The sequence below is a fragment of the Xiphias gladius genome, chromosome 9 (genome assembly GCF_016859285.1).
Source record: "Xiphias gladius isolate SHS-SW01 ecotype Sanya breed wild chromosome 9, ASM1685928v1, whole genome shotgun sequence".
Classification (NCBI taxonomy): Eukaryota; Metazoa; Chordata; class Actinopteri; order Istiophoriformes; family Xiphiidae; genus Xiphias; species Xiphias gladius.
This window is the reverse complement of record NC_053408.1, coordinates 16059590-16083487: the sequence shown is the minus strand read 5'-3', so window position 1 is coordinate 16083487 and position 23898 is coordinate 16059590. Positions and strand designations below refer to the sequence as shown.

Below are 23898 nucleotides of genomic sequence, written 5' to 3'. Positions count from 1 at the left end.
AAACTAATCACTTCCTTGAGAGTGGTATTGATTTTCTCATCTAACTCTCAGTAGGAAAGAAAATAAGTATATTTCCCAACATGTCAAACTATTACTTCCTTTGAATCAGGCACTAATTGACACTAATGGATGCGTCATCGGGGATCATGAAGCTTTCAACTAAAGGGTTTGTCAAAAACCTTATGTGGTTACAAAGTAAGGAACCCCAGAGGGAGAGAGAAAAAGAACAGAAAAAGAAAGAGGAGAGAGAGAAAAGTAGATTTAACTAGGAAACATTAAGTTAGAGAGATTTTAAATTACCTATTGATATTAACTACAACCACTGGCATACTATGCACGTCGGTCCAGGTACAACAAAACCATTCATAGTCGGACTGGCCACCAGAAGCACCGGGGCCCTGACTACCTATGATGCAGGTTAGTGTCAAAGTAAAACTTAAATTACTTTCAAATGTTTCATCTCCTCTGTGTGTGGCTGCAGAATGTGCTGCGCAGCAGACAAAACCATTTCACCTTTTTCATCAGTATTCTGAGTCTAATGTAGTACAACTGGTTGGATAGACAGGCAAAGCTTGTGTCCCGCCCAGGAGGAGGAAAAAGAAATGAGAAGAAGTACAGCAAGGGCCTTTGGAGAGTTCTTCTCATCCTCTGCACAATTTTTTTTACCAATACAAAAGAGCCATCTGGAGTAAAGATGAGCAGGTTATCAGGAAGTGGTTAGGAGAAGAATCTCTGCAGCATCCCTCATGATCTTCTCACTCGCTCTACTCTCCCTCTCTGCTTATCCTTCTCCACCCTCCTGTGCTGCTACTGCCTTGCCAAGAAAAGCAACATGTCAATACTAGTTTAATGCTGCCGCAAAAATTTTGAATTTAATATCAACTTCGACACGCATTTGATTCTCTCACCAAACATGTTCTGCAAGCTGAAATTCTATTTCAGCATCGTAGGGGGTAGATGCTAATAAGTTTAGATGGAAGATGCATTGAAATTGTTTTAAAAAAGTCTGCCAATCAACAATACTTTTGATACTGAATAATAGCATAAAGTAGCACAATAACATTTAAGTACAAGAGACGATGGCAACATCAAACAGTCCACCAAGTAATGAATTGGTTAAAAAAAATTGCTCAAGGATGGTAACGCACTGCCTTTTTTTGCTTAGGTGGTCACATTGAATTTTAAAGTCAAATTGAAATGTAAATTCTGATTGTTTTTTGTGTGAAGAAATAAAAAACTATAACTATGGCTATTGTACGCACATGAGGAGAGACATATTTTGGAAATAGCGTCTAAGCTTCCATCCTCTTGGTGGGCCTTACAGTAGCCGACTGACATCTGAGGGCCAACACTTCTAGAAGATGCGCCACTGATGTTCTAATGTACAGAGTAACTAACGTACGAAGTAATGTAGGGAGTGTTTAAATCACAGACAGGACTAAGATACAGGCAACAACATGAGCCCCATAGCTAGTTAACTGCTTGTGTGGCCTTTGTTACTTAAGTCATAGTACAAACTGCTTTTAGCTGTTAGCTACATGGCAGAATAATACAACTTACAATTTCTTACAAAGTTCCAATTTGAGCTAAACAAGCAAAAACAAACAAGGCTTTGTATACGGATTTCTCAGCATAAATTAATTGTAATGTCAGGTCAGCTTTAAAATTTTCAAGTTGCTACTGAGGTTAAAATTCCTTAACAAGAACTTCACAGCTACTTTCATCCCACTCTGTGCTACTCAAAGCCTTCTTCACACACCCCGCTTTCAATTCCTCTACTTTCGCCAATCCACCAGCCTCTCACACACTCTCACACACTCACACACACAAACAACCACACACACACAACCACACAGGCCTAACCCCACTCACCTGCACCTCTCCTCTTAAGCCTCCAGGTCTTTGAAGGAGCAGAGAGCTCCCCGGCACATAAGAAGCAGGATTAAGTTGTTTATAGAGCAGAACTGCTATCACGTTGCACATTAACAAGCTATACACTTAGACATTAGTCAAACACACACACACACACACACACACACACACACACACACACACACACACACATATATATATACAACTACATGAAGGGGGGTCTTAGAGGAAGAGGAACACAAGCAGTGATTCAGTGTGAGGGGAGGGGGTGAAATGTGCTATGAGGTAGCGATAAAAAGATAGGGATTTGCTGGCTTGGTGGTGGCACTTATTCAGGAGGGAGTTGCGGCAGCTTCTAAAAAAGGTTCCATGGGGTTTCAAATGAAAAGGTTCCAGATGAGCGTGGATGGTTATCTGTGTAAGCTTCTAAATATTCATATCCAAATCCCAGCAGTGCTCCAAAAAAGAAAAAGAAAACTCATAATCAAGCCGAGACATATCACTCACAACAGATTACTCCCACGTGTTTGGAGACTCAATCTGAAACAAGACAAAAAGAATGATTCTTTTGTGTTGTGCAGCACCCTCGGGTTCCTTAAAAGGCACTCCAAACTAAATTTATTGTTATTATTATTATTCCAGGAATGCTGGTGAGCAGAAAGAAATTGGATGTCTCTGTGTGGCTCTTTTTTTCTGCCATTTTTGTAGCCCTTACTCTACTCTTAGCACTCCCACATTAAGCTGCTCTAGTTGCAGTAATTGGTCATGTCATTGTGGTGTTGACCTTTGTGGTCCTTGTACTGTCTGCTTCTAATCACACTGACCAAAGAACATAAGCTCATCTGTCTGTGTATATTGAAAATTACTCTGGATAAAACCAGGTGGATTACTAAGATATTAGTTTTCGAACTTGGCATTATCTTCCTTGTTCCTGCCATTATGCCAATCAATTCTAATTATGATTCACATCACTGTGCAATTATCTCCCTTTGAGTTTGCAGGCACTGCTGCTCTCCAGTAATATCTATCAGAGCAAAATGGGAACAGTTGAGCCCAAAAGCACCCAAAACCTTCAGTTTTAAGCCATGCAGCTCGTGTGATTCTATGGAAGTCAGTGTGGGTTGGTCCACCCCTTTGGAGATATTTCAGCCTTGGGTCAAGACTGAAATATCTCAACAGCTATTGGATGGATTGCCATGAATTTAAGTACAAATATCCATGGTGACAAAAGGATGATGCCTAATAAATCTGGTAATTCCCTGAGCTTTCAGGTCAAATTTTTAACTTTTACTTTTTTTTAAATGACCAAATACCTGTAAAACTAACGACATTCCCATCAGCCTCAGCTGTACTTTGTATTTAGTGCTAATTACTTATTGTTTGCACGTTTAACACACTAAACTAAGATGATGAACATACTAAACATTATTACTACTTAACATCACTGTGTAAGCATTGTCATTGTGAGCATGCTGAAGTGCTGAAAACTAGCATTAGCCGTGAGGGTAGGGGTGGGTATTGTTAGGATTTTATCAATAGCAGAATGGATCTCGGCACAGCTGGGATGAGAGCTCAATGGGCCCTTAATTTGTTTGATTTGATTTGATTTTTTTTTTAAATTTAATTTGCTTTGCTGCATGAAGCCCTTCAGGGCATTTCAACCTGCCAGCTTTTCAAGCCACACAGAATGTAAGCACAATCAGGATGCCATCGCACAGCGCTGACGAACACATCATCTTTAGTGGACAGCTACACGGTGGGAAAAAGTTAATTCAGGAAATGACTTGTACAACGATTAATCTAATGAGAGGAGTACATGCACAATATCACACAGCAAAAGACATATCTTGTTTTTGACAGGCATTAAGGAATTAAGTTGATCATGAGATGAGATGTGTTTCGGGTTACTGTCAAACTGACAGTGAATGACTGATCAGATTGTACATTTGCTTCTTGGTCATTAATCAGAGCAGCTCATCGCAATGTCAAGAAAAACAGAAAACCTTAGGAAAAATAGAGACATTACAAGTAATCTATCTGAGGATGTTTAACTGGTTTTGATATTTTCCACCTGGCATCACAAATTGTGGAAATGAAACAGAAAATAACATTTGGCATAACAGCAGTTTCACTGATGTCCGCTGTCTTAAGTGATAAACACCAAAATTGCCTTCCACATTCAAACTAATTCATTCAGACTTTACTGTTAAAAATTGGTTAACATCTGCTGCTGTTCATTTGTGGTTCATTTTAAATTCAACAAAGGATCTACAATTTTCTGATGCTGCTATTTCAAATCAAACATGAATACTAAAGAAGAAAACAATGAGCAACATGTGAGCATCATTTATTAAATTATCACATATATTATTAACTATATAGTTAACCTATGAAGACCTACAGTGAAGTCAATCAACATGTTTGCAAAAACAAGAACGAGGCCAAGGTGGAAAATAACAAGAACTGTGCTCTAAGTGCGCAACCAAAATGTTTACTAGCATGAAAAGACAACACTAGGATGGAAGAGGACAACAGAGACAGATGCTCCAACAATTTCATTATCACCTCTGTGTGTGGGACTCCATGTAGGTTGGCTGTCGCAGAGCACTGATCAGCTCTGATTAATATCCCCCTCGGTTGACCCAAGCCGATGAGATCATTGCTTCCAAATTATGCGTGTTAGCCTCCATCTCCTACCCAGAGTGCATTGCAACAACTGTGAGAGGAGGTGTGGAAATCAGTGGGACTGCTGCAGATATCTGACCACCTACTTTAAACAAGTGCAAAGACACTTAACCTTAAACTCTCCTTCTGTACTTTGTGATGTGCACACCCAACTGCCTTGCCACTTCACGGCTCCACCACGCATTTCCGCACCAAAAAACATTTGTCAAACAAAAACAGCAGCCGGCATAACAAGGGGCAATCATGTCGCCCCTCTTTCCCTGACAGCTGCTCACCACAACGTGGACTGTTAAGCCCTGACTCTGCTGGGCAGCATGCTAACGTAAGTCTGTGCTGTGTTATCATCAGCGCGGGCAGTCATGCAGTAAATGACTGGCTAGCCTGGCCTCTGCTAATACGACACCAGTTCCTACACTGGCTGGCAGGCGGGGAGGCAAGCTGGGACCAGAAGTCATCTTTCCCAGGATAGAGGTGGGAGGCAGAAGGGGGAGATGTTAAAAAGAGAGATTGTGTAGGTGTGTTTGAGTATGCTAGTTTAGAGGTGGTGCGCAAAAGACAAACACACCCAGTCTCACACACATATAAACCTGTGTGGTTGCAGGTTGGCGAGATGAGGCTTGCGGAGACTTAGAGTACCAGGTACAGTAACAGCCTGGAGGGATGTGTTGTTTGTATTATATGTATGAATGTATGTACATGTGAGCATGTCTGTGTGTGAATCCAAAAACACCCTGAGGCAAGAGAGGAGGTGAATCTACAGATGCATCACCTGAAGGCTTCCCACTCCCTCTGTCTCCGCTCTCTTCAGACTCATACCCGCTCTTTTTACTTAATCCAGTCTCAGAGACGGACGCCTCACTCCATTACAAAGCTTCCAGAGGACTGAACCAGCACAGATATCAGAATCATCCTCTTTAATTTGGGTTGGTCTCAAATTTTGCTCACAATGCCTCAGTGGCCTGAAAGCTTGAAAATCCCTCCATACCTCTTCTGTAAATTGTTCACTGATCCTCTTCCAAAACGATTTGATATTTGAAACACGTAAAGGATCTTAGCTTTCACTTAGATTCATCTATTCAGGCTGTTGTAGGGAACATATTTATATTCAAGGTTTTTCAATGGAATGTGTTTATTAAAAGCACCTAGACTTGCAAACTGAGACAGTGAAAGATTCCCCTGACAGTTCTTGCTTTTAGTTTTTTTCTGGCATCTTGAAATTCTGTGATATTGATGAGTGGTTTCTTACACCTAATGTAGATGAAGTTTCTTTAGGTAAGAATCTTTTTCTGGCACTGTTAAGCCAGAAGGCCATAATCGGTCAACCCATTTATTCAGCTTATTCCAATAAGCTGCTGCTGTTACAAACGTAATTAAGTAATAGTAGAGATTCTGTCTCTGTTGTGTTACCTCATTTAGTGCAGTGATTTCCAAAGCTGCAAGATTTGTTTACTTTTATTTATTTATTACACATTTCAATAACAGCACATTAAAAAAAAAAAAAACAAAATTCAGATTAACGACATTTTATGTTACGTTATATGTCCAAATGGATTCTATAATATTACATTAAAACCACCTTAAATATACAGTTATGCATGCAGCATTGGCGTGCTCGGTGTCTTAGTAATGAAGCACACTTCCTGGCTAGTTTTCTAGGTGCACAACAGTCGCAGAAAAACTATCGGAGCGAGCAATGGAAAGATTTGTCGCTGTAAATTGAGCTCAAACAGATGCTGATGCATCTCACCTTTTAACGCAGTTTGAGTAGACCAAACCTGAGTCGGTTAAAAAAGGTGAAATTCCGTTTTCATAATATATTTGGGTTATCAAACATTGTAACTAAATGACAATAACTCAAAAAAACGCTAAAGTTTGGTGGCCTGAGAGCCAAAATATGCATCAGATGGGAATCTACGCCGCAGTGCTTTCCCTCCTCAGCCGCGATTTTCCATGTTTATCTTTGGGAAAGGTGGAAGTGATGACACTGAGCAGGCTCTGGCATTCAGTGAGATGATTAAAATGTTCATTAACACTGATCTGTCCAGGTGACGAAATCTGTTACACACCCCTGCAGCGCCCACATGGAAACGGCTGAGAGATATGATTCCCCAGACACGCACACACAAACAAGCACACACACAAACAAGCACACACACACACACACACACACACACACACACACACACACACACACACACACACACACACACACACACACACACACACACCTCGTAGTAGGCGTTGACCACCTGGCCCCACCTGTGACAAACAATATGCGATGTCCTCTCTCTTGTGCCAGGAAAATAAACAGTGTCTGTTGAAATAATTGCCATATATGCAAACAAACAGACCACCCTCTGCTGAATAAATGAAAGTCCCTCACACCTTTGAGCTGGTAAACATGGCCATTCTGTTGCATTAAGACCCGAGAGGCTAAACAATGTGAGCTGCTGGCCGGCTTCTCTTGTTATCATCAGAGGCTGCAGCTAAATGTGTGTGGGCACAATTAAGCTCAATTCACATAGAGAATGACTCATCATTTGCTCTTTTACAGCCGGCCTACTGGGATGTAAATAACTTTATAACATAAACCACTTAAACACCAGTTACAACAGTTTCATACCCACCTACAGTCACTAATGCACAGTTTAATTTAGGCCTGTCACACACACACACACACACACACACACACACACACACAGGTCCATAAACACATATTGCTCACCTAAACTCACTCACAGGGACTCAACAAGACAATTAACACAAAGACACTACATAAACGTGCACACATATGCACATTTGACCTGACAAAACACATACCTGTTGTTTAATAATGACTCCACTCTCACCACCATGACCTGCTTTCCTCACATTAACCACCAACCACACTCAGCTACTCATTAGTTAACAAGTAATGAAAACACACGTACACACACATACACAATATATAACAAGTCAGCACCAGAAAACAATATAACTACACAAATCCCAAGTTTTTAATAACATGCAAACACACCATCACACATACGCATATTCAGGGCAGGCTTGTGAGCTTGAACAAAAACTCAGGATGCATACGCACACACACACACAGCTGACACACTGCGGCAGGATGCCTGACCTCCCCAAGGCCCCACAAGGGCAAAGCAGAGCGCGCAGAGGGACAATAAACGCCGATCTATGTGTGTAATGAATAAGTTACACACTCTTATTAGGGCAGGCAGCGGTGACAAATGCCTCTCATTCACTCATTGGGCCACTGGCTGTCGGAGGAAGCGGGCAAGACCAAGGTAGAGTGAGGGGAGCTTATTGGGTTTTAAACGGCCATGTAATCCATTTCCTCATTGGAGATGAATAAGCTGCTGTCTGTGGCGAGTTTATTTATGGACGAATTAAACACGTATGCAGTGACAGGCAAAAAGCAGAATGAATCAAAGCGCTGGTCTGCCACTGTTCGTGTTTAATGCCAGCAGGGAAAACAAGTGAGGGGAAAAAAAAACGAACAGGGGCGGGTTAAGTATAGATCATAAATACTGGTGAAAAGATTGAAGAAACAGAAATACAGAAACTATAAGGGGCTAAGAAAAACATATTTATTTGAAAGACAACATATTTTTTAACTTATTTTCATGCCAAAAGAAAAGATCAAACCTGTTCCATGGGCAGCCCCAGGGGGAATTTAATCTGTATGCTTCTGAGGTGACTTTTAAAGAAAAGCATAAAGTCAAATTAAAAAAAAAAGAGAATTAATGTAACAGAATAATGGACTGCGCAGTTAAAAATGAGAAAAAATAGAAATTTCACAAAGCTCTTGACAAAAAAATGGAAGAGAGGGAATTACATCTCGCCAGACTTACTGCCCTCTGACCTGTTATCGATCTCCTCGAATGGCCTCAGCATGCCCAGCCAGCACTTAACAGGTTAATAACTCCTGATCCCTACCCTACCAATGGCAGGCCAATCTTTTTTTATATACAGCACTGCAGGCCAATTTCAGCTGACCACATGCAGCAATCAGCCATCTCAGAGGGAAGATGTGAAACCCGTTTCCTCGGGTTCGGTGACCGTCCCACCCCGGGTAATCAATCGCCCAGGCAAAGCAGTCAGTCAAACACCAGCCAGTCCACCAGCCACCCGTTAAACCTCCTTTCGGGAGAATGAAATGCCTTGAAACATTACTCACCTGAGCGACAAAGAGCTTCCACTGAGGGACGAGACAGCGCAGGGTTCTCTGAGAAAACGATTTTTTTTTTTTTTTAATCCAGTCAATGCCCTTATTTCCAATCCTGACCCTCTATCATTGCACCAATTGACTTCAGACAATAGCACTCTATCACAAGTCCCACTGCTCTTAACCCTGTCTGTTTCTCACACTCTCACCTCACTTAAGTAAACAGATTTCCACGCCTCAAACACTTTCTTTCTCCCAATGACCTGCTACATCCAAAGCCTGGGAGAGCTGCCACATTCACATGAACATACCCCCCAACGGTCTCTTTTATATCACTGTACATCAAATTATCTTTTTGGTTTTGGACTGACTGACAAAACAAGCCAGAAAAAAATAGGACGTGCAGTTGCAGCCCTAATAAATATCTCTGTCTTTTGGCTTGTACCAAGATTTTATGTGCTTGTTGTCTCTGCTCAGCTATGAATCTTTCCTAACATTTCTTTTTCCTCGACCACTTCTTTTTTTGTCTCTGCTGCACTTGAGGATGGCTGGTCTGGAGTGAACTGCCACTGAAGGTGCTGGCACGTCGTTTAAGGACGCTTGTTGCACACATCTTACGAACCATAAAAACAGAAGTGGTGACCAAGTTAAAGGAGCCAAAATACGTCAATCCGAGGAGCGAATGTGATAAACTTGCTGCTCAGTTAAACATCAATATTTGTGGTAATAGCAACTGTAAACAAAGGAGCTTACCTCAGTTCACATCTTAAATGTGATGAAAGAAGGTCCTTCTTTCATCACATACAAATATAAAAAGCAGGAGTGAAGAGGATATACATAGTTTATAGTAATTTAAAAAAAATCATTTAGTGCTCTTTTAAGGCCAAACATGTCGAAAAAAAGTTGTACAGACTTATTACATTTGCACAAACCTTTGAGGATCTTTAAGACCCAAAGGAACTGTGTAAAACTGGGTTAGTGTGTGTGTGTTAATTCCACGCGCTGCTCTGGGTCTCTCCCTGGAGATTTCCCTTCATCTGACTCTGCCTTACAGTAAACATGACTGCCACTGTTACACTGAAAGTCCTCTGGGGGTCGACTAGTGGCTTCTCTTCATGACATACCCAAATACAAAGACACACAAGTAGGTACACACACCTAGCTAGAGCCCTTAAACATTCAACTGAGTTTGATGTTACACAGATTGGAGCTACACAAATGTGACATGTAAAGTATATGTACATCCTGTCTTCTGCGGCATATGCAGATTTTCAAATTGGAATCATGCATGTAACATGAATTGTAATCCACATTCATATAAAAAACACACAGTAACACAAACATACTATTCTCTCATATCCAAGTATAAGTAGAGAGGGGAAATCCCCGAAACAAACACAGATAGATGGGATCACACAGGAAACAATAATTATCACTCCTCTGAAGCATAGGGAAAGCAGAACCATCTTTTTGTGGCATGTCAGTGGGGCTGACAGCGCCTGAGGAGCGTTCGAGATATCACGTCTGCAGCGCTGTCATTACACAGGAGGGGTTTCAGAAACACAGCGCCATTATCATAGGAAGCCAGCTGACAGCACATGAAAAAGGGGCGCTTGTGTATCAATTCATCCTAGTCTTTCTTTTTTCCCCCCTCGATTTTTGCTCCCCCTAAACTGCTCGCACATCATTCCCCTCCTCTTCTCCCAACACACAAACACACACAAACACAAACACACACACACACACATGTATACCAGAAGACTCCGGTATTCAACATCAAAGTATAAGGAGGCACATCATTAGCAGGAGAAGACAGAGGCGAAGGAGGATGAAATCATTTAGACGCCGCTGTGGAGAAGGAATTACTACGCCTGTCGGGATGAGGGAAGAGGGACGGAAGTAGAGGTAAAGAAAAGAGGAACGAAAGAGGGGTGAAAAGGGCGAGAGAAAGTGTACAAATGATGGAAAAACAAAAAGTCAACATCAGCAAGAAATATTACGAGTGGTGGTAAAAAGAAGAAAAAAAAGAAGGGCAAAAAACAAACAAAACAAAGCCGCAAATTCAAGAGAAAAGCTCCGATGACAAACCAGAACATGTTTTATCAAGGCCATGGAATTGAGCTGGGTGATGGCTATTTCCTGATAATAAATGCGTGTTTTTATGAGGGAGGGAATCGCCATTTCTCCCTCCAATCATCTCCCATCCTCAGTCTTCGTCCCTGCCGATCTCTCCGGTGTCAGCAGGCCAGGCGGCCGAGTTTGACAGGCTGACCAAGGTAATTGCCAGGAACCACAGAGGAACCAGAGACGGCATCATGTTATAAAACATCATATTTTAAACATGATGTTTTATAACATGATGCCGTTGTGGACCAAAGTTACACAGGTCTTAACTTAGATAACAAGTGGGGGTTGTGAATGTTCCTGACAACATCATTTGACTGTTGAACTTCTGAATAACTACACCTTTTACATAAAACATATCATTCAAGTTTTTGAATCAAATGAAACAAATCCCTAAGTTTGCCAGGCTTACTTGCAAGCGAAAACAAAAGCGAAAGGTCAAATTATTACCCAAAACATACTTATTGTTGTCAGATTGTCTGCCTGCTTGTTTCCTGCAATGTTGGACTTTGTTGTACTGATGTTGCTATGTTTGTATAACGGATAGAAACTAAAAAATGTGCTCAGTAGAGCGCAGACCTCCGCCAAGGCCAATGTCAAACAACATACACCAAACTTCAGAGAGAAAAAGTCAGATTCATAGTAAATGATCTGGATCTGTCCCAAAATTCAATGGGTTCGTCCCTGGCCCATTCCCCAACCCTCTACCAAGTTTGGTGCAAATCAGTTCAGTAATTTTTGAGTAATCCTGCTGACAAACAAACAAAGCAACAGACACAGTTGAATACATAACCTCCTTGGTGGAAGTAATGATGGCCAAAAATTATGACACCCAAGTTATAACACATTGGAATTTTCTTTTAACTTAAATACAAGATAACTAAATCACATAGATCCATGCTTCTTTTGAAAAATAGTGGGCAGCTGGCATTGTGGTGCTTGATTAAAAGGATTATTGTATAGCACCAAAACATAGTTGTTTGTTCTCATGGTCACTATAAAAACCTGAGGCACCATTAACTTGATATTGGAAAGTTGTAAGTATCTCTTTACTTCTGTCTCACAAAAATATACAAAAACCTCACAAAAACACATAAACCCTCGGGGGTGTCATAGATAACAGCTCTCCCCTCTATCCTCCAAAATGCAATTAGCCATTATGTGGCCCTCCATAATCTGCCATGTTCATTTTATTTGCCTTTGATACTACAAGGGCTTATCTCGCCAGTCTTTAAACAGAGCACCGCTTACATCCCACGGCAACAGGAATGAAAAGTCAAAATTATCAAATCTACCCAAAAACTAAAAGAAAAGGATAGGTCAGAGTGAGAAGGACAGAGGGGAAGGAGGCTCACTCTGTTTGACAGGGATTCACGCCATAAAAAGGAAGGTTAGTCATCTGTACTCCTGAGAAATGCATCACAACTGGTCTGGGATGTAGAGGAAAGTGATTACCTTATGTTTCTCTAGAAGCATTTCTGTGTGTGAGCAAAATAGATGGACTGGGACACAGATATGAAATTTAATTTCAGGTCATAATGATGCAGAGTGTGTGTAAGAGTGTGTGTGGTTTACCATCATTTCCCTGGCTCCCCTCTCTCTTCAGCATCTGCACCGCCCCCACATACTTCTTCAACTGGACCTTCAGGACCTCATTCTCCCTGCATAGACACACACGCACAGCTTATAACCAGGGACAAATAAAAATAAGGAGGCTATAACTACAAAACATTGTATGCAAGCAATGTAGACTTTTTTAATGTCAACTATCCTTACATATCAGAATGGATGAGATATGCATATTTAAAGAAAATAATCATCTGCCGACTGTAGTCGTGTGTAATATGACAGAGGGTACATTTTCTGTCCAACAACTCTGAGAGCTGCCACAAGCCAGTGACAGGAAGTTGTTTACTTTGTTTTATGACAGCATGTGGTGAAGGGAGACTGTGTGAAACTTGTTGTGACATCTTGTCACCTGAGGAGCACTGAAAATAAAAACACTCGAAATCGAATCCAGGTGGTCAGACGGAGATATATTTACAGACATGACTTGACTTGTATTTCAACCCACCTACAGCTAGGTCTTTACACTTGATATTAACATGAATCCTTGAAGATCAGACCTGAATCAGATTTCTGCACAAAAAGGGGGACATTTTAAGTGGAAATGCGCTAAATATGCATTGGGGATCAGATCATCAAATGCAGCTGTGCAGGTGGACTGAGACAGATTTGGACACGGATATTCAAAATATATATATACTGTAGGAGCTGCAGAAACAGATAATTAACTTTTGCATGTGAATCCAAACAGCAAGCAAATAGGCGGCAGGCGGCCTAGGTAGTAACATTTAAGCTGGAATCATGCTTGTCTGAAGAAACACGTCTCCACAAACCACTGAAGGAAATAACCACTGATCGAAGTGGCTCGCAGAGTCGCTGACATGCACATCTTCCAAATCTCACTAACACATTATGTGGACCTGCGGATCAAACAAGTTGATTGGTTGATTCAACTCCTGCCAGGAGGAAGGTTTAAAAATCGGGAACAAAAGTAAAGTAATGCAGCCACACAGTAAAGTTGTACATACAAGTATAAAAGAAACAGCCATGCAAACACCTCACAGTGACCCCCATGCATGTTTGCCTACATGCAGCCTGGGGATGCATACAGTAATTCCAGATTCAGACCAAATCCGACTGTCAAAATACTGATGGTTGGGAGCAAGCAGGGCACAGTATTAACTGTGGATTCTTAAGCATGCGAATATTAAGAAGTAGATCCAATGCAAGTAAACCATATGGCAGACAGACCTGTACACATACTTTTGTATACTTTTGGGTTGGGGTTGCTCTCTCTCATTTGAATGAGGCCCCATAGTTCTTATTAAGTGAAATCTTAGTGCATACATTTATATTTTAAACAACAGTGTACTTCCAACTTTATGGTAACAGTTTAGGGAAGGCCCTTTTCTGTTTCAACATGATGATGTTGATTCCGTACAGAAATGGTTTGCCGGGGGATGCCACTGTCTATAAAGATTAAAAATGCAATGTAGAGGAGTGACTGCCCCGACTGGAGCCAGGTTCCAAAATGTTGTGGAAAGTCTTCCATTTACAGCCAAGCCTATTATTACAGCATATTAATGCCCAGGATTTAGTATGAGTGGTTCAACAATCACATATAGGTGTAATGTTCAGGTGTCCACATACCACAGGGTTTTCCCTAAGTCTTACCATTATAAGACTTAGGCGCAGCACCTAAGCATTTTTGCGAAGCGCTGAAACCAAATGAACGGAAAGAACTATGCAGAGTTCTCTACTGCTTTGGAGACAGAGGATACTGGACCTAATATAAGACCTTTTTTTTCTGAAAATTAGGTTTTAAAAATGAGCACCGTCTTCTTGTTCAGGACTAGACAATTACGTGTCCCTTCATTACAATAGTTTTTTATTATTTTGAATGGCGAAGGGTACCAGTGTAACTACGGTCTTTTAGAGTGATGGATTATGGGTTGTGAAGGGTTATTTTTATATGTTTTTATATATTATCTTACTATGAGACTAAAAGAAAGCGGCTTGTGGTGCTTATTAAACTCAGGTGCTGGTACTATACAGAGGTGTTATTCTGCAAAGAATGAACCCAAAGATATATGGTTGTCTATATGTGAAAAACAACCCCTTATATGGAGGCGGCATGACAGTTTGAGAAACTGTCCTTGGGTGCTGTGTAGTGTCTTGTCTTTTTTTACAGATAAGTCGTTAAATAGGGAGAGTCAATCATGTCCAGAGTGAAATGTCCGTACGAGGGAGGCACATACCTGAGGAGTGACTGGGGTCTCAGCCAATAAGAAGATGACCGCGCCGACAATGTTATTTACTATGTTTAAACCTAATATCTGCTGGACCAGAGAGAGAATAGTCACTCAGACTTGGTGAACTGATGTGAATGCTGTATGCTCGTCAGGGATGCATAGTCTGGTCCAGAGCTCTGTAAGCAACCTCAATCTTTAAGACTCTGCTGTATTTTAATAAATAGATGTGAATTTAACTTTTTGCATCCTGCATACTTCACTAAACGAATGCGCGAGTCCTGATGTTTTGAAGGATGGACTCAACAGTTGTTTGTAGCCTTAATGTTGCTAAGCTAGTGAGTGTTTTAGAGTCCATCTATAGTGAGTCTTTCAAAGTTAATCAGCCCTAAAAGTGTTTCGTTAGTCCAATTTAACCTGCTGGAGTTTCTGAAGGCTGGTGTAACATGTTCTGCTGCCATAGAAGAAATAAATTCATGACAAGTGAAAACGAGTTCATAGCCTCTCCCAATGTCTTCACTTCAGAAATACAACAAAGAGAAAATCTGTCAAACAGCCAAGAATTACATCCGTCACAGATAATGAGCTCAAAAAGACTGAAGTCTGAAAAATGTTAACTGTCAGAGAAAATAAATATGCGAGAGGAATGAGAGCGAGACAGAAATCGACTCGCTATAGTAACGCAGTCAGCTGACTAGTGGCAACTGGGAAAGTGAGCTCTCTACAGACGTGTAATCCAACAAAAATTTTGGTAGGCAGCCAAACGCTGTTACATTGTCAGATGGCTATGGGAGGATGAGGAAATTGCAGTTTAAAAATGCATATTTTCACAACGCACAATGCTCAAACACCCCACCACACCCACCCCAAAGCCACTACGGCACCAAAGGAAACCTGTGGAAAGCGCTGTACCATATTTAAAATTTCACTCGCTAGACTTTCATCACAGCAAATGTTTGACAAAAGCAAAGCTAGCCAAATAAGCACGTCACAAGAGTATACTAGTGTTTTGTCATCCAAGTCAACTGCAGTTGTTGTTAGTTTGTAGAAATTGAAAGCAGCAAGAAATCAAAATAACAGTATAAATTCATATTAGAAGAAATGAAAATGAAGGAACCATTGCACAACATCTGGGGAGCTGCAATAAAGTGCAGTACTGACAGCACATAAATAAACTTCATCAACTGCATAATGCTCATATCAAAATCCTCTGGCTGTGACGAACTTTATGTATGCACAGTATTCCAGAAAGTTTTGTTCTAAATTTGTTCCATGTAACTATTAAAAGAAGCAACAGTGTGAACTCTGACCTCTGTTTAGCAAGCAAGAGCAAAACTGAACTAAATGTCAGTATTCAGTATCTCAGAGAGGCATTTCAAGACCATGTAGAATGTAAATCCAGCCATATCAGAAAGTAGTCTGGGTAGAAGATGAAGGTTAATGCCAGGTGTGGATGGGGTTAAAGTTACAGCCCAGCTAAGCTACAATTATGCATTAGCGCTACACTACTGTGTGTGTGTGTGTGTGTGTGTGTGTGTGTGTGTGTGTGTGTGTGTGTGTGTGTGTGTGTGTGTGTGTGTGTGTGTGTGTGTGTGTGTGTGTGTGTGTGTGTGTGTGTGTTGGACTGCGGTTGGGGATGCAGACACAAAGACACGGTGATAAAGAAACAGAGTGAGAGAGTGAGAGACAGAGGCAGTCTCTTTATAAGCCGTAACCGGTTGAACATCATCGACTTTGGGGAGGAAATCAATCAGAGTTGGAGTGTGGCTTTATGCCCTTGGCAGTTAAATTTAACAGCCTTTGTCTTGCTCCGCCGCCACCCCCCAACCCCTCATTCTCCATGGGTGATTTTTGGTGCCCTGCTTATCTGTCCTCATTCCCCACCAACAAAAGAGGCGCCTGCCGGGAGACCTCCTGAATCCACATGACGAGCTCTCTGAGGAGCCGTCCACATTGTTGTTATCAGAACCACCCGCAGCCCAGACGCTGTTCCAACCTGATTAAATTATAGCTAACACACACACTTTCGCTACATGTGTGTGTTTGTGTAGGGGCTTGGGGAGGTCAACAGATATTCAGAACCATCTCATTTTGCTGAGAATATATATTGTGTCTGCTGATATACCATCAGGTAGATTGCAGCAATTGACAAAATGTGAGCTAACTGGCCTTGATACCTGGGGCTCAGGTAAAATGTTCTTTTAGCAAATGTCCTTTACTTATTAATAATTTAATCACTTCAGCTCTTATGTCTTGTTTATTCCTTTCAGCCACACATCTTTACAAAATCGAAACATCAGTCTTCAAGTCCATACTACTACATGTGTTCACTTTTTACTCACACTACTTTGTGATGTTTGCCGTTCTTTTAAAGAAATTAAAGATGCACTAATCAATGTTTTTTACATAAAACACAGATCAAATGACTACGTGTAATGTGAAAGGGGTTGCTTGTAAGAGTTATCACCCAACTCTGCTGTTACCTTGAGCTCTATGGAGCTTTTAAGCTTCTTTTAGCTCACTGTTTTGGTTTTCTGGCCCACAAACTCTGCAAGCATCAAACCAATTCCCATCCACCGTAGGCAACTGTTTTCAGCAAAAAGAATTCAGATAAACCAACTGCATGCCATGTGCCCAGCATCCAGTGTTGCCAGTTTTAACCGACACAAAGTAACCCATGTATATACAGTGGCATGAAAAAGTTCTGACAGTCCTGGTCAAATTTTCTGTTTCTGTGAATAGCTAAGCAGGTAAAAGATGAACTGATCTCCAAAAGGCATAAAGTTAAAGATGACACATTTCTTTAATATTTTAAGCAAGATTACTTTTTTATTTCCATCCTTTACAGTTTAAAAATGACAAAAAAGGAAAAGGGCCCGAAACAAAAGTTTGGGCACCAGGCATGGTCAGTACCTAGTAACACCCCCTTTGGTAAGTATCCCAGCTTGTAAAGGCTTTTTGTAACCCGCTAAGAGCCTTTCACTTCTTGTTTGAGGGAATTTTTTTTACAGCCATTCTTCCTTCAAAAAGGCTTCTGCTCATTTTCAGAGATTCAAAAATAATTGGACAGTTGACTGACAGTTCCATGGCCAGGTGTGGTAGCTGTTCGTGGGAACTCTCAATATGTGATCCAAAGAGGTGTTGATCCAAATTAATGAGGCCATCATTAAGCTGAAAAAACAAAACTAACCTATCAGACAAATGGCAGAAACTTTACGAGTGGCCAAATGTACAATTTGGTACATTCTTAAAAAGAAGGAATGCACTGGCGAGCTCAGCAACACCAAAAGGCCAGGAAGACAACAGAACAAAAACTAAAGTTGATGATTGCAGAGTTCTTTCCTCGGTGAAGAAAAACCCTTCACAACATCTATCCAAGACAAGAACAATATCGAGGAGGCAGGTTTATCATTGTCAAAGTCTACAATCAAGAGACGCCTTCATGAATATAAATACAGAGGGTTTACCACAAGGTGCAAACCACTGGTTACACTCAGGAACAGAAAGCCCAGATTAGACTTTAACAGAAAACATCTAAAAAAAACCTGCTCAGTTCTAGGACAAGATTTTTGGACAGATGAAAAAAGGCAATAACTTGTACCAGAATGATGGCAAGACAAGAGTATGGAGGAGGATAGGAGTTATTGTCTGACCTCAGACCTCCTTCAATTAATTGACTAATTGTTTAGGCATTATTTCTGTTTGCCATGTGACTGGCTGATTTAAAGGCTCAGCAGCAGTTGCATCTGAATTTCTTCACAGTAAAGGAAAATATTATATACTTTCTGTTCAATGCCCTGCTGAATTCCGCTTTATATACCTGGATACAAGTGAGCAAATTATCAAGCATTAACAGTATATATATTGCATCCTTACATTTACACAGTTGTGTGCTATTAGCTTTAATAGCCAATTCTAAACGCTTCTGGCAAGTCGATCATTACAAACTCAGTTTTTATTGGAAAAGCGTTATTCACTGCAATTCGCTGCAAATGTGCAGTATTTCAAACTCATCTGAAACTCTAAGTGTCTTCTGTGCCTTCGGGGACAGTGAAGTTTTAAACGAGTGTGTCGGAAGAAAAGTACTTTGTCGACATCTCTGTTGTGACAACTGCCTCCTTTGCCCAGCTGATCTGGGACCAGCCACAAACTGCTTTCAATAGTCTGACCCAGAAATATTGTTAGAGTGAATGTCTGCTCAGAGAATAAGACTATTAACTATCTTCTTCCTTCGGCTGCTCACTTTAGGGGTTGCTCAGTGGAATGAACAGGAAACTGTGCACTTGAGAGATAATAAGTTGAGATAAAGAAACTTTAAATATTTTGTGTTAAAGAGGGGAGGTCAATAACAACTGCAAAGTTTGTGAGGATCTTGTCTTCTCTGGAAGAATGAATAAAATCAGTGTCCCAAGAGGAAAGCTTATACTTAAACTACACACAGGAATTAGCTAAGTTGAGATAAAGCCCTGGGGTGATTTTTTTTTTTTTTCTCTCTCTTGTATTCCCCCAAACCCTTCCCTTATTATCCCCATGCTCAGTAGTTGTCTTAATGTGAATAAACAAAGCTAAATTTGCTGTTTGTCAGGTACGGTCCGGTTTTGTTCGGAAGTAGTAAATGAGAGGTACAAAGACACCCTCAGAGACAGACAGCTCAGTCGCTGGCTAATACTCCTGAGTGCAATTTACTGCTCAACATCTCAGAAAAAACAAACCAAAAAAAAAACAAAACACTTCAAGCAAACACTCTTGTATCACACTTCCAAAGGCCCAATGCCCAAAGCTGTATAAACTCATACACACACATATACACATATCAACACTCAGGCAAAACAAAGGTAGGCTGTGGTGCAGGGCTGGGTTGTTAAAACTTCTGTCTTGAAGGCAAAAGGTTCCCCCTGGCCAGAGTGACATAACTGACTTCCCAAAGAAAGAAAACAGCGAGCCTCAACACACCCAACAAATAAACTATTTAAACTTCACAGCCGCGCACTCTGCCACTCCTTAGATCAGCCGCACCAGACTGCCTAGAGAAAAGACGGCAGCCAGCTAAGAAAAAGGCATCTTCTCCCGTTTCTGTGTGTGTGTGTGTGTAAGCCTGTCCAACCGCCCCCTCTCCCTGTGATGAGGTACCACTTCCTGGCCTGAGCCCACTCGACTGGCTGCCTTCCCGTCTTCCTGCTACGAGAGGCCTGCTTTCTGCTCTGCCAACTGATGTCTAAAAAGGGGGACAAGAAATGGTTGTGGGGAAAGAGAGAGTTTGGTGTGTGTGTGTGTGTGTGTGTGTCAGCTGCTATCCTTGCGGGAATGAGTTTAATGGTTAACCATCCAGAACAAGACCGCTTTAGTTTTGGACATCTATATTCAAAGCAACAGTTTTTTAATGTATGTTATCATTCGCAGTGACAGAAACTAAAATAAAAGGCTCTGTCTGATCAAGATACTGATTTGTGAGGCCAGGTATCGTGTGGGATATGGTTATGATAAATGTTTAAATTTCATCCTAGAGAGGGAAATATTTAATTGCAATATTTCTGAGAAATATTAAATTCAATTTCAAGCTGCCCTGTGAATCTTTCTTATGAACAAAGTGATGTTAACATTCAGTGTTTCTCACCAAAAACATATTGCATGTATGAATTTCCTTCCTCATAAAACTCAGACAGGTCAGATTTTTTTTGAATATTTGAAATCCTGCAATGTTAACATCCATATTTACTAGCTAACGGTCTTCTTCCTTAACTTCGCGCTCGCACCATCACCACCAGCTCTCAGTCAGTGAAATAGCAACTATTGGCATGAGAGTGCTATGTATCACGTCGCCTGAGTGCTAGCGTCAAAAACTCAACTTGGTGCCTTTAAATTTTGAATATATTGTATAAATTACAATTTCATCGGAGGTCTACATCAGGGGTTGCATAATTCATCAGTTGGCCAATTACTAGGATGACATTATGAGATAATCGGCATTCGCCGATGCCTGCGCTCCCGAAGCCGATTACCAAAAAAATGTCCGCAGGCAGACACATCTGCAAGCAGCCTTGTCAGTGTGGCTGCTGTATAACGATGTTAGTGCTCCCCTTCGTGTCAATTTTGCCATTCTACAATAAAGATACTTTGAACTTTGAACAGGCAGATGTCAGTGGGTGCTGTGGAACAGTGGGAAACGTGCCAATAGTGGATGTAACATTACCTGAGCGAAAACGGTAAGACTTAAATTCCTGGCCTTCAAAGCTCATTGTATCCAACAGGCCGCTCCTAATAACATATACAATGTTTACTGTCTGTATAATTTGGGAATTGTAATGGTAGCAAGCCTTCGACCAGCTAAAGTAGCTTACAGGGCTCGAAAACTATTGTATGGAGTGCGGCGGAGTACTACACCCAGGTACAACAAAACCCCTTCATAGCTAAACTGGCCATTGGGAGCACCGGAACATAGAGTGCAGACCCGATTCCCAAATATTAGTAACCAAGGCGAGTAACTGAACCCAACAGGCATCCTGTTTTTTTTTTATGTCCACCCTCTACTGAGAGCATATATACTCATAGATATATACCAACATACAAGAGGACTGTTGCATGTTGGCTCGGATTTCTACGGTCTGGGAGAAGATGGGAGCAAGGAGGTGGGCTGCTATGTGTCACTGTGTGAGTAAGGATCTTACATTTTCATGTTATATTTGGATGGAAGTGTGAGTAAGGGTCCTGCTGTATAACTGAGTTTTGTGTGTGAGTAACTCAGTATGTGAGCAGGGACTCGTTTTAGATCACGCCCCTCTGCCGGAGTCTGCGTCAGCCGAAATCTATCTATGGGGACTCGCTTTCTCCTCTGCCGCCCCCATATACAGACGGGCTCAAGACACACACACACACACACACACACACACACACACACACACACACACACACACACACACACACACACACACACACACACACACACACACACACACACACACACACACACACACACACACACACACACGCCACTTCTTTGGGTTTCAGTGCTGCTTTACTATAAAAGTAGTATTACTAGGAGACGCACTAAAATAAGCAGATGACTGGCGGCATCTTCTTCAAACCGCAAGACCATCTGGTGCTAAAGATAAACATTTAACTTGAACATTTCTGCTAGCAGCAAAATGATTTCTGCCAAAGTTAGTGCAGACTAAACAACCTGTTTCAAAAAGCATCTCAAATAACTCAACAGCAATGAAGTACTTGAGTTATAGTAGTTGTTGGTCAACAAGGAGGCCAAGAGTCCTTTCAAGTTTTTTAGATGTTACCGTTCAGTGTCAGATGTTATGTCAGGCTTTCTGGCCTCCAGTTCACCTTTAGTGCAATAGAATCACAAAGTATTGTGGGATACATAGCAACTGTTGCCTTTAACCTTTTTCACTGAATGATGCCGACAGCTTCCAAACCTCATTCAGTGGCTAGCTGCTCCTTCAGTGGTATTTATAGCCACTACTGATCGAGACAGATTTGACTAAGAAGGAAGGCAGCACTTGAGATTTAGCGGCAGACTATGGGATCGGATTTGTGTGTCTGTGTGTGCGCGTTTGGTTGTGTGGAAACGCACACTGTATGTCACAGTCACCTGCAAAGAGAGGCAATTGTGAGGCCCTCCCTTTTTCCTGGTACACTCTTTTTCTTTACCCCTCTTGCCGTTTCCACTCCATTAAAGTTCTCCATGTGAACAAGAAAATCATCACATATTTTTAAAAAAGCCCCACCAGCTCCCACACTGTCCTCTCCAGGCTACAAACCCATCAGCTTTAGCAGCCCCTAAACACTTAACTTTGAGTAACTTGATCAATCCTAGTTGGTGGCTTCACTTAATGTAGGAGGCTACTATCTGAACACAGGCTTGCTGGGGCTTTCTGTTTAGACTGCTGAAGGATGGCTAACCCTCTATTTAAAGGACTCAGGGCTCAACGGAAGACTTCTGGCGTACAGGCAATCAATTGCAGATGCTGAAGTGACGCACCTCACTTTCAGCAAAACAGTAGGTGGTCACTTGTTGGGACAAAGGTGTGTGTATGTTTGACCTAGGGAAGGAACTGTAACACTCCACAATGAATACCATAGGGTAAAGGTTTCCAGTGTTGTTTTGACATTCATCCTTCAATACTTTTAAACGTGAGCCGAATGAACTGGATGTGGAGACTTAACATTGATATATGCACAAATATAGTTCCTTTTCCTGTCGGGGTGTAGCAGTAATTACTGTGATTATGTGTAAAACAGTGATGCAGCTACTGTAGGTGCGAGACACAGCCCAGCACAATCAGCAGCTACAAAGCAGCTTTAATCACAGACATGAAGGTCCTCTGGGCTATTACAGCTTTTACATAATGTTTGCTGATGCTGTGCCGACTGAAAAGTTCTTTGTTTAAATTTGTAGTTATATACAACAAATAAATGGAGGGAAACAAAAGTTCACAAACTGGTTCGTCTTCTTTGACTACAAACATTTCAGGTTGTCAAACGCAGGTGTACCCAATAATGTTAATAAACCACTGCATCCCACTTAGCCAGCAACACCTGTATTTTTCCTGTTATGACAGGTCTAAATGTCGATTTAGACGGGTTGGATGGCCGTGGAATTAAATCTGCATCATGTAAAAAGCGTATGGTCCCACAGCACGAAGCATCCATTATATATCTGCAGGGGGGTTGACAGGTTACTGGTCAGTACCAATAAAACAACCATTACACTGTCAAGCGATTACATTTCTTTTTAACATGTTTCCCTGCACAGGAATAATTCCTTTCGCTTCCTTCCACTAGCACCACCCTTCTACTTGTCAGCGGAAAATGGAGGAAGAGACGTCCAGACAACTTCTGTCCTCAGACAAAAACTCAGAGCTGTATTTACTGAACAGGTTTCTGCTGGATTCTTCTTCCCAAACGAGACAGGTTTCTCGTAGTGACTTCTAAATGTACTGCTTTTTGATGACAGTAAAACCTGAATTATGGCAGGTAACTGTCACAAAAATGTTATAATTTCTTGGTTGCAGATAGTGACAAAAGACAGTAATGGCAATACTGAACACAACTACATTAGAAAACTTCAGGTTTTAGCTACTACAGGTTGGAAACAGAGGACAATTTGTTTGGAGTTTAAAGCTCTGAAGGAAAATCTTTGGCAATGTATTCAGTCGTAAATGGGTCAATTTTCTGTGCAAGACCTGTGGACTGTAAAAGATTTGTATTTCTTTTGATTTG

The 23898-nt window shown here is 41.3% G+C and overlaps 1 protein-coding gene across 1 annotated transcript in view; it reads right to left on the bottom strand.

The window, feature by feature from the left end:
- snx29 (sorting nexin 29) overlaps positions 1–23898 on the bottom strand; it is a 135349-nt gene that overhangs the window by 90078 nt on the left and 21373 nt on the right. Inside the window, exon 14 of the mRNA XM_040135301.1 lies at positions 12428–12513. Within this exon, the coding sequence (XP_039991235.1) occupies positions 12428–12513 (86 nt within the window). The remainder of the gene's footprint in view (positions 1–12427; positions 12514–23898) is intronic.